At 43.6% G+C, this 12,674-nt stretch overlaps 1 protein-coding gene across 4 annotated transcripts in view; it reads left to right on the top strand.

Annotated features, from left to right (window-relative positions):
* Positions 1 to 9,814, top strand: part of CREB1 (cAMP responsive element binding protein 1) — a 283,803-nt gene extending 273,989 nt beyond the window's left edge. For all 4 annotated transcript variants that reach the window (XM_085648883.1, XM_085648881.1, XM_085648884.1 and 1 more), the window contains one exon: positions 7,395 to 9,814. In XM_085648883.1, the coding sequence (XP_085505009.1) occupies positions 7,395 to 7,539 (145 nt within the window). In that variant the 3' untranslated portion in view covers positions 7,540 to 9,814. The remainder of the gene's footprint in view (positions 1 to 7,394) is intronic.
* The last annotated feature ends 2,860 nt before the right edge of the window (positions 9,815 to 12,674 follow it).

The following is a 12,674-nucleotide window of genomic DNA, read 5'->3' as shown; positions in this document are numbered from 1 at the left end:
ACACCGAAGATCTCGAGATCGTGTCCGAAGCCGACGATTCCGATGACCTCATCACTCCAGGGCAGCGTGTGAGTACCACCCCCCCTGCCCCTGCCCCATCCAAAAAAGCATTGGTCAAGACTCCGCCAGTTGGGCCCAGTCGCGACCGGAAATCCTCTTCAGAAGCCCCGCCCTCGGGCCCGGCTCCGAAGACAACTAAGCCTGTGGGTGGCTCGGGCTCGAGCAAACCTCACCTAATTGTGCCTTTAACACCCTCGGCACCCAAACACCCATTGTCGGCACCGAAACAGGCTCCAAGACCGAAATCTCCTTCGGCACAGAAACGTTCCTCGGCACCGAAGTCTCCACCGGCACCGAAACGTTCTTCAACATCGATGCCTGAAAGTCCGTCGGCACCGAAACCTCAGTCGGCACCGAAACCTCAGTCGGCACCGAAACCTCAGTCGGCACCGAAACCTCAGTCGGCACCGAAACATCAGTCGACACCGAAAAATCAGTCGACACCGAAAAATCAGTCGACACCGAAAAATCAGTCGACACCGAAAAAATCATCGGAGCCGAAAACTGCGTCCCCGCCGAAACAAGCTCATAAAGACCCGAAGCGGACGTCACAGACACCACCTTCGGAGCCAGATGATCTTTTTCGACCAGATCCTACTCAGAAGCGGATCTATATCAATCCTAAAACGGGACATGTGACTGCCATCCCATATAAAAAGCGGAAGCTGGACACTACACCTCCCCCAGCTCCCATACGGAAAAAGGACTGTGCTACTTCACCACTTCGTCCTTCCTCTCCTGTTTTACCTCCTAACCCGTCCCCCCCTCCTCCTCCTGATTCTCCTTTACCTTTACCTTTACCTTTACCATCTCCCTATCATTCACCTCCTCCACAGGATGATAATGATGACTTAGGGGGAGGGGCGGACCCTGATTTATTTGATGATCCTGTTGACCCAAACGACCCTTTTACGTTCCCAGACCCAGCACCCATGGATGACTGGTCTTATCCTATACCTGACATGCCTGACCCCACTACCTACCCTTCCAAGCCCTCCCCTCCTGATGACCACCTAGGGTACGGCCAACTTATAAATAGGGCAGCAACATTCCACGGCGTTACTATGCACACAGACGCCATTGAAGAGGACTTCCTCCTTGATACCTTTGAGCAGTCACAAAAGACTGTTCACATACTGCCCATGATCAAAGGGGTCATAAAGCATGCTACTGAAGTCTTTAAAGACCCTGTTCGAGCTAGGGTTCTCAACCCACGCATCGAAAAGAAGTACCGACCAGCCCCGCAAGACCCTGCATACATTAAGGCCCAGCTCCCTTTAGACTCCCTAGTCGTATCAAATGCCAGGAAGCGCGCTAACTCACAGACAACTGGAGAAACGCCTCCCCCAGACAAGGAGTCTAAGCTTTTAGAAGCCTCGGGCAAACGGGTCGCCGCGCAGGCGGCTAACCATTGGCGTATTGCGAATACCCAGGCCCTGTTAGCCAGGTATGATAGAGCGCATTATGACCAACTTGAGGACCTTATGCAACATCTGCCTGAACCTTTTAAGTCCCAGGCCTCTGACCTCATCCAAGAAGGCAAATTAATATCTAATGCCTCCATTAAATGCGCCTTAGATGCAGCAGACACTGCTTCTAGAGCGGTCAATACTGTCGTCTTACTCAGACGACATGCCTGGCTCCGTATTTCCGGTTTTAAACCGGAGGTTCAAACCGCAATTTTAGCTCAACCTTTCAACCAAGAGCAGCTATTTGGCCCTGCAGTGGATACTGCATTAGAAAAAATGAAAAAGGATAATGAAACTGCCAAGTCTATGGGAGCACTGCAGTCTCATCAAAACCGGGGTTCCTTTCGTCGCTCCTTTTATAGAGGAGGCTCCAAAAACACATCAACTGAGACCACGTCCACCTTTAAAAATTCTGGACAAACATCCCCTAACAGAGGTTACTTCCGGGGAGGTTATAGGGGAAACAATAACAAAGGTCGAGGACGGGGCAACAACAACAACACCCGCACCTCACCAGCCACCAAACAGTGACTTGCCACCACTCCCCCCAGACCATTCCACTCCGGTCGGGGGGCGACTCCAACAATTCCTGCCTGTCTGGACTTCCATCACCACAGACAGGTGGGTAAGACAAATTATCCAGTCTGGCTACTGCCTCGAACTCATACAATCCCCCCCAAACATACCGCCCAAACAACGTCCAATGTCCTCGCATCATCTCTCTCTCCTCAAACAAGAAGTTCAATCCCTGTTACAAAAACATGCGATAGAACCAGTCCCCCTTCAACATCAGGGAAAAGGGGTATATTCTCTATACTTCCTCATTCCCAAAAAGGACAAAACACTAAGGCCCATACTGGATCTCAGACTACTAAACCAGTATATACATTCGGATCATTTTCACATGACCACTCTCCAACAAGTCCTCCCACTTTTACAACAGGGAGACTTCCTCGCCACATTGGACCTCAAGGACGCATACTTTCACATCCCTATGCATCCCGCTCACAGAAAATATCTACGATTTGTGGTAGATGGGCAACACTATCAATTTACAGTTCTCCCATTCGGAGTAACAACAGCACCCAGAGTGTTCACCAAGTGCCTAGCAGTCGTGGCAGCGCATCTCAGAAGACAACAGATCCATGTCTTCCCCTATCTGGACGATTGGCTCATAAAAGCCAATACATACCAAAAATGCGTTCTCCACACTCATCGCACGATTCAAACTCTCCACGATTTGGGATTCACTATCAACTACCCCAAATCCCACCTACAACCTTCCCACTTACATCAGTATCTAGGAGCAACCATAGATACATCCAAAGCCATTGCCTATCCCAGCACAGCCAGGATAGCCAGTATACAAAATCTCATCTCTCAATTTCAAACTCATCCATCTCTTCCAGCAAGAGTGTTCATGCAGCTCCTAGGCATGATGGCGTCGTGCATCTCCATAGTCCCACACGCACGACTTCAAATGCGTCCCTTACAAGAGTGCTTAGCACAACAGTGGAACCAAGCTCACGGACAACTTACCGATCTGGTGTTGGTGGACAGTCGCTCACTTCGATCACTGAAATGGTGGAACACCATCAACCTGTCCAAAGGGAGACCGTTCTTAGAGCCTCTTCCACAAGTTGTGCTAACTACAGACGCATCTCTCACGGGGTGGGGAGCCCACCTCCTTCACCATACCACTCAGGGCAGATGGACCAGTCAACAAAAACTGCTCCACATCAACCACCTGGAACTCTTAGCAGTGTTCCTAGCACTAAAATCCTTTCAAATTCACCTAAAGAACAAAACTGTCCTCATACGCACAGACAACATGACGACAATGTATTATATACAGAAACAGGGAGGGACACACTCTCTCCAACTGTCCCAACTGGCACAGCAAATCTGGAGATGGGCAATTCCCCAAAACATCTACCTGTTAGCAGAACATCTCCCAGGGATCCACAACCAAGTGGCCGACCTCCTAAGTCGCCACACACAACAGATCCACGAATGGGAACTACACCCCAAGGTTCTACTCCCCTTCTTCCAAAAGTGGGGACAACCAGACATAGACCTGTTCGCCACTCCCGAAAACACAAAATGCCCAACCTTCGCCGCCAGGTTTCCACACCCACAGTCGAAGGGCAATGCCCTATGGATGAACTGGTCAGGCAGATTTGCGTACGCCTTTCCGCCTCTCCCACTAGTTCCATTTGTGGTACGCAAACTGAAACAACAGTCACTAACACTAATACTAGTGGCTCCCACTTGGGCACGTCAACCGTGGTTCACCACACTTCTGGAACTATCTTTAGTTCCACATCAAAAGCTACGCCTCTCCCCGGATCTGTTAACCCAGAACCATGGAGAAATCAGACACCCAGATCCTCAAACACTGAACCTAGCGATCTGGCTCCTGAGGTCTTAGAGTTCGGTTACCTCAATCTCCCTCCAGACTGTATGAATATCATAAAAGAAGCCAGACGCCCTACTACTAGAGCGTGTTATGCCGCTAAATGGAAACGATTTGCCATCTACTGCGCTAATAATAACATACATCCATTGGATGCTTCCATCCAAAACATCATTTGCTATCTACTACACTTGCAAAGATGCAATCTAGCGTATTCCTCTATACGATTACACCTAGCAGCCTTGGCAGCCTACTTGCAAAATAGGCAACACCTGTCCCTTTTTAAGGTACCAGCCATCAAAGCGTTTATGGAAGGTCTCAAAAGGATTCTTCCCCCAAGATTGCCACCTGCCCCAGTGTGGAATCTCAATGTGGTTCTAACAAGACTCATGGGCCCCCCATTTGAACCTATGCACAAATGTGAATTGCAATTCCTAACATGGAAGGTAGCCTTCCTTATCGCAATCACTTCCCTGCGCAGAGTAAGTGAAATACAAGCCCTTACACTTGAAGAACCTTTCTTACAACTACACCGTAACAAAGTGGTTCTTAGGACAAACCCTAAATTTCTTCCAAAAGTGATTTCCCCTTTCCACCTTAACCAATCAGTAGAACTACCGGTCTTTTTCCCAAATCCAGACTCGGTAGCTGAAAGGGCCCTACATACCTTAGATGTTAAAAGAGCATTGCTTTATTACATCGACAGAACAAAACCTTTTCGAAAGACAAAACAACTCTTTGTTGCTTTCGCGCCACCACACAAAGGCAACCCAATCTCCAAATCAGGGATAGCCAGGTGGATAGTTAAATGCATCCAAATATGCTACCTCAAGGCTAAACGTACACTCACAGTTCCCCCTAGGGCGCACTCCACGCGTAAAATAGGGGCTTCTATGGCCTTCTTAGGCAATATTCCCTTAGAAGACATTTGCAAGGCAGCCACATGGTCTACCACGCATACCTTCACTAAACACTATTGTGTTGACGTGCAGGCCAAACAACAGGCCTCCGTGGGCCAGGCTGTCCTAAAAACTTTATTTCAAACTGCTGCAACGGATACAGGCGACCACCGCTAAGGGGAGCACTGCTGTATAATCTATCCTCAGTGTGTGATCTGCAGCTCATATGCCTCGAACGGAATATGCTACTTACCAGTATGCATCTGTTCTTGGCATGTAGAGCTGCAGAGTCACACACGCCCGCCCGCCTCCCCGGGACCTGTATCTGTTCCAGCATCCGTCTTACTTAGACATTACACATGGACATCCTTTCTTTCTTTTCTATATACTCCATCTTTTCCCATCATGGCGAAAAACAATCTGCCGATGGAGTGGATGCCCATGCGCACTGTTGTCCAGGGGAGGAGTCACCAACCTCGTGACCAAAGACTTCTCCGAAGACAACAACAACCTGCAATCATCCGAGCCCAACACCAGATGGCGATCTTATCCTCAGTGTGTGACTCTGCAGCTCTACATGCCAAGAACAGATGCATACTGGTAAGTAGCATATTCCTTCAAAACACTGTAACAGATACCGGTGGTCGCCGCTAAGGTTGGGAACTGCTATATAGTCTATGCAAAAGTGTGTAATCTGCAGCTCATATGCCTCGAACGGAATATGCTACTTACCAGTATGCATCTGTTCTTGGCATGTAGAGCTGCAGATCTACACACGCCCACCCGCCTCCCCGGCTACCTGTATCTGTTCCAGTCTATCTTATTTAGAGACAACACACATGGGTTTCTTCACTGTTATCACTACGCTCCATCCTTCCCTGTTGGCGAAAAACAATCTGAGGGTGGAGCCGAAGCCCATGCGCAATACGATCCAAGGGAGGAGTCACCGACCTCGTGACTTCCAAAGACTTTCCAAGAGGAAAAACAAACTGCAAACATCCGGGCCCAACACCAGATGGCGATCTATGCAAAAGTGTGTAGATCTGCAGCTCTACATGCCAAGATCAGATGCATACTGGTAAGTCGCATATTCCTTCTTCCCTCCACCTCAATCAATCTGTGGAGCTGCCCGTATTTTTCTCGCAGCCACAAACAGTTGCAGAAAGAGCTCTTCATAGCTTAGATGTCAAAAGAGCATTGCTTTACTACATCGAGAGAACGCAACCCTTTCGTAAGACCAAACAACGTTTCGTGTCTTTCTCTCCACCACACAATGGCAAGCCCATATCAAAATCTGGGATAGCTAGGTGGATTGTCAAATGCATACCAATTTGCTACCACAAAGCAAAACGTACAATATCTGTTCCTCCTAATGCCCACTCTACACGAAAGATAGGGGCTTCAATGGCATTTTTAGGAAACATTCCCTTAGATGATATCTGCAGAGCAGCTACATGGTCTACACCGCACACATTCACAAAACACTATTGTGTAGATGTGCAAACTAAACAACAAGCTAGTGTGGGCCAGGCTGTACTCAAAACATTATTTCAAACCACTGCAACAGATACTGGTGGTCGCCACTAGGAGGGGATACTGCTATACAATCTATGCATAGTGTGTAATCTGCAGCTCATATGCCTCTCAACGGAATATGCTACTTACCAGTATGCATCTGTTCTTGGCATGTAGAGCTGCAGATCTACACATGCCCACCCGCCTCCCCGGCTACCTTCATCTATTCCAGTATTATCTTATTTAGATACAGCATACATAGGCATCTTTCCTGTTTCTTACAAAGCTCCATCATTCCCCTCCTGGCGAAAAACAATCTGAGGATGGAGCCGATGCCCATGTGCACTATGATCCAAAGGAGGAGTCGCCGATCTCGTGACCTCCAAAGACTTTCCAGGACAAAAACAAGTGCAAACATCCGGGCCTAACACCAGATGGCGATCTATGCATAGTGTGTAGATCTGCAGCTCAACATGCCAAGAACAGATGCATACTGGTAAGTAGCATATCCCTTATGTTATCTTTTCTATAATCATATAATTATGTTTAGTGCTGTTTTAAAACGTGAGGAATTCCTAGCAAGGCAGGAAATGGTTTAAGCATGTGAAGCTATGAAAGGTAGCAATGCTGGAGAACTGTATTTAAAGGTGATTACTTTGTATGTTACTTTGTATAGGTGGTTAATAAAAACCAATGTTGCATCTATAGTAGCAGGCGAGTTGGGTCATATATTATTACACATGCTTAGCGATAAAATGGATTTTCACAATGTGGCAGTCTAAACATTACAAATATGCGAAAAGATTAGTGTGGGTTACTGACCTGTACATTGAGGGATCAAGAGATACAGGATATATTGATACACGAACATCATTGGGAATCTCTGTACAGTAATCAGGTCCTGAATTTCACTTGAATGGTGAGGTTAGTGGTCTTTCGAGTTTAAAATCAAGTCATATATAAGCTTTTTTAATTTAGGTGCACATTGTACATTTAAAATGGTCATTTATTTTGTTTTTATTTTTTCAATTACAGGGAAGCAGCGCGGGAGTGTCGTAGGAAGAAAAAGGAATATGTAAAATGTCTAGAAAATAGAGTGGCTGTGCTTGAAAATCAAAACAAAACTTTAATTGAAGAGCTAAAAGCACTTAAGGACCTTTATTGCCACAAATCTGAATAATGTGGATGTTTTTAACTATTTCATCATGGAAGGTGGGATAGAGACTGGTTTTGACCATAACCAGGCAAAGTAGACTTTTTATTTTCTACTCATTTTCTACGTGTAAAACTGCCAGGAGGCACCAGCAAATTAATTCATCTGTGCATTTCCATTAAATTGTGAAAAAAGATGCCTGGCCTCTACCTTTTCAGTGTGGCTTTTCAAAACAAACAGGTCTGCAATCATGATTACGGGCGTCTGAAGCTCATCGCATCCCAGCACTCCTTTGCAACTGAGGGCAGTTGACATTTTTGCAGAGGTTCTGTAATAAGGAATCTGTTACACGTTCTGGAAATTTGAACTCAACTTGTGAGCGAGCATTGAACCGGGACGGAATGTTACAATTTCTTACAAAAAGGTGTAAATAAAACATTGTGGTTAACATGGAACAATACCTGGCTAGATCGAAACATTTCAATGGTGACTAAAAAGTACACTGTTCGATGGACATATCCTTTAAAGCATTTACTTGGAGACTTTACCAATGCCAGGACGTGACAAGCCACATTATGAAAACTGAATCTTTTACTTTCTGGATATAGGAAACTTTCCTACACGGGTTTTGACTCTGGATGGTAAATAAGATAAGAAAATGTGGACCGTGGACTTGACTTACGTTTATAGTACTCAAAAATAAAAGCAGAAAGTGATGAAAAAGTGTAGTTTTTCTAGGTCTCTGAAGATAAGAAAGTACCTGATGCCAGCCAAAGTACAGAAATGATATGTAGTTGTTACTTGAGCATTGCAAGTGAAATGCAGTTAAAGATTTAAAGCACTCCCCTTTTTACTCCGCAAGGTTTTTTATGAATTATTTGCCAACATTACCTGTTACAAGATGCATGTCCTTTTTCCACTCAAGTTTTCTGTTTAATATTTCCTCACCGAAAAATCTCTAAAGTTCTGTCACAGAATTGCCCAGACAACAATGATCATGCACATTGCGCAGTCAACAAAGTTGGGCAGACTCCACGTATGGCTCTAATCAAGAGGAAATTCTGTTTTGATTTTAGGAATTCCTGAAACATGCAGATTCAGAGGTTTTGACAGTGCTAGCCAACTGGTTGTCTGTGCATACATGACATGTATATAATAATTTCCAATTGGTTAGATTAAATGTACCCCTTGAAATGTTATTGGGATTGGGTTATATGTCTAACCAATGCCTTTTATGTTGATTTGCACAGTTCTGTGGTTATTTGATGCAGCAGCTATTATAATATCACAGTTTTCACAGATTAATGAACGGAGGGAGTTTATGCCGAAGGTATCAGGGCTATGCCACTGATGAGCTGTAACTCGCTCCCTCGATGAGAAGTGAAATAAATGTGATGTTGCACTGTCTTTTGGAGCAATATGTCGTGTTATATGTGTAAATATAAATGCAAATATGTGAATCAGGGCTTTTTATATCACACTAAATAGTAGTTTCCTCTTTGAGGGAAGACTCCATCCACATGAGATGAATGCCTACTATTGAACAAAATGGACAAATATAAACAATCACATTAGGTAGTTCAAACAATAACCTATTTTTCTTCATTTCTGTTGCCACCTTGGTTTACCTTCAGCTCTGAGGTTTTTTTCCTGTCAACAGAATTCTTCAGTGGCAGTTTAATATCATGATATTAGATTACCTGTGTGTGCAAGAGAGTTAATTACAATAATTAACTATACAGTTTGTATTCAAGAAGTGGAGGAATTAGTTGGAAATAATATTCTGGAAAAATATACATTTTGACCAGTTTGTCCCGGATTTCAAGAGCATTATTACTAGGAAAGTTAATGCTTCAACTAACTGTATAGAACAGTACTTAAACAGTGTCCTGTAAAATATAGTGTCTCAAACACCTCATGCATATTTTTAGTCATATATAAATGTGTAGTGGGACGCTCAATATTTTACAAATTAATTTGTTGTAATAGGCTGGAAGATATTATTAAGGACAGAGCATGGCAGGTGAACCGAAGTGGGATTGACGAAGGTTACCAGTAGAGAAATCACTGGAACAGGCAACAACATTTTGATGGTGGACTTTGATTTTGTGCTGGATAAAATAAAGCGGATAATCCTGTGTGTGTGTGTGCGTGTGTGTGTGTAGTAGGTAGGAACTAAGTAACTTCATGGTGAGAAGCTCGTCAGGAGGATGATGGAGTTTTTTTTAATATTGTAATGGTTTTCTGGTTCAAATTTGAGTGTTTGTACATTTGACTTCATTTAAAGCACCTGTTAATCAAATCCTAGTTTCCTGGTGCCTTGCCTTCCTTGTATGTGAGTCTTTGTAGCATGTGTTGCTGCTAACTTGCTTTTCACTACCGTGCCTTCAAGTGTTGGGTTCAAAATATTCAAACTTACTTTGAAGAAAGAGTTTCATTTTCTAAAATAACTCATGATCCTGTAGCTGAACTTGACAATATATCATCATGCATGTTCCGTTTCACCATCACTGACATTTGGTGCTCAGTCTTTGAAATTGAATTGTGACCAGAAAATCACATTTAATGCACCACAATCAAGAGAAAGTGATATAGAACTACATTAGCCTCTACTACTTGCTACCCAAAGAAAAACACTTAAACAAGGTGTAGAAAAACCCTGCCTACTCACCTTTCAGGCTGTATAAGATTGACTCCTTGAGGATTATGGAAAGAAAAATACGACACTTAGATTTTACACTTGTCAATCGAAATTTGCAGACTCGCGTTGGCCTCAGGTTTGTAATTAATGCACTCCTCAAGTTCACAACAAAAGAAGTTGCTGGTCATGACAGTATTTAAAGTATAAATGGACTATACGTAAGTGATGTGATTATAAGTGGGCTTACTACACCCATATGGCGTTGGAAAAGGAAGACAAATTATCTTCGGGTTGTATGATGCCAACAAAGACTGATATCGTTTTTCTGAATGAGGGGTCTGAATATGATTTTGTTACAAGACTGCAGAGGCACAGAGACTTACGCTGAGCTTAAAACAGAATTTATATCTCCACTTAAGGGTCGCTCAACACACCCTATAGTCTAAAGGGTTTTTAGCAATGTCATTCCAAGTCTCCACTCCCGTATCTGAAAGCCTACCGTCAGGCATGAGATTTGGTCATGAGAAATAACTTCCACACTGAAGGACCATCACTCTCAAAACACAATTTCTGTAGGCAAACCACCTTTGATGCAGTCTTAAGAACCCTTTAAGCATTCCCCTACTCACACAACATCTGTTGTCAGGAAAAATGAGTGATTACCCTCCGGAGCGGAGGAAGATGAATAGACAAGTGGGGTTGTCAACATCGCAAAATGGATCCTCAATCAAGTTCATGTACCTATTGCCACATAAACCTCTAAGCAAACACAAGATAAACGAAGACCATATACCTCTGTTACTGCAAGAAATTTGCTCAGTGTTATTCATGGGTGTGTGTATAGAGGAAGTACCATTGAATCGGCAAGGACATAGGTCTGATCTATGTACCTCATAAAAAGTAAAGTGCATTGCATACAGTTTCTAGATCTGAGGATATTAAACTCTTTGCTGCAGCCTATACATATAAAAATGACAATGTTACAGGACTTGATCACTCTTCTAACTGAACAATGCCTGTTTCCATTTCATAATGCTATCAAATCATTGCAAATAATTTGAATTTATAGTATTGAATGGTGATCTGTTCACAGTTTTATCTCCAGGAGTCTGTATTAAATGTCCCTCCCTAGTTGTGGTTCCTCTACTATGTCCACTCCAGCGAAGACAGCTTGGCAACCTCTTTATCATACACAGATAACATTTGCCAAGCTCCATCGATTAGGTTCACCATCAGTATGAAAATGTCCCATCTGCATCCTCTACATACCCAGACTGTGGGGGCATCCCAAAACACCCCTTTAGCTAGGGCTTTCCCAACAATGAAATACAGGGATTTCAGGGACTGATTCAAATTTTCTAGACATCACAATCTCTGGCAAGCATAACGGTAATGATGCTTTTGGGTTTATGGTTTTGTGCATAGAGCTCATTCTCAATGTAATTCTACACATGAGGCTGTTACATATGTGTCTGGCGTCCCAGTGGACAAAAACAGCTGCGAATTGGGTATAATTATTGCTGACTTACTCTAAGTGCAAACTACTTTGTTGTTACATATGTAATCTCACAATAAGGCAATTCTTTATAGAGACAATCTCACCACGGACCCCTCCGTTCAGGGATGGGGAGCCTAATATTACTTATTTCACAACGGAACAGAGCAGAACAATTGCTAGGTGTGTGATAAGAGTAAAGAGCCGTATTTCTTGCACCACTGCCTTTCCAAAACATTGATAAGGCAAAACTGTCCAGATTTGCACAGCAATATTGAAAATAAGCACTTTCGTTTGTAAATGAAGAGGGAAATATTAATTAGTTCTTACGCAGATCCCTCAACAGATGTGGCACTAGGTGCTCAAATACAAACTTCACTTCCTAGAACAATTTCCAGACACAGAAAACGATTTTGCAGGCCTTTGCAGCAGGCTCAATAAACACATAAGTGGGATATAAACATCAGAATTCTCAAGTAATATATTCAAAGATGCATCACACCAGACAGATCTTTTTGTCGCTCTTCAAAACAAACCAGGTTTCCAAACACCCAGACCCAAGAGAATGCTTTGTGGATAAATTGGTCATTTTCCACCTCTTCCACTGTTATGAGCAGTGGCATGCAAAATCTAGCCAACAGTGCACAATAGCCAAACTTATCATCCCAGTCTACAATCCTTCAATCTAGCAATTTGGCCCCTAAAGTTGTAGTAGAATTTAGTTACCATAATCTACCATCGAAGGAGTGTAGGACTATTCTCTTTAAGCTACGTCAGTACGCTGCATAGACGTTTATGCAGGAAAGTGGAAGCGGTTTGTCCATTACTATGAACTCATTTTTATACCTTCACTTGCACCAAGTCCTTCTGACATGATTACAACTTATGTTCTTAAAGAAGCAGGCCTGGCCTGCGCTTCAATCAAATTAATTTATCACCACTATCTGCTTATTTATAAAACACACACTCTGGAAAGTTCCAGTTATCGAAGCATTAGTAGAAGAGTTGAGAAAGGTTATACCACCA

This window comes from Triturus cristatus, chromosome 3_2, assembly GCF_964204655.1.
Source record: "Triturus cristatus chromosome 3_2, aTriCri1.1, whole genome shotgun sequence".
Taxonomy (NCBI): Eukaryota; Metazoa; Chordata; class Amphibia; order Caudata; family Salamandridae; genus Triturus; species Triturus cristatus.
The sequence above is the reverse complement of the archived record's forward strand: the minus strand, read 5'-3'. Positions and strand labels throughout refer to the sequence as shown.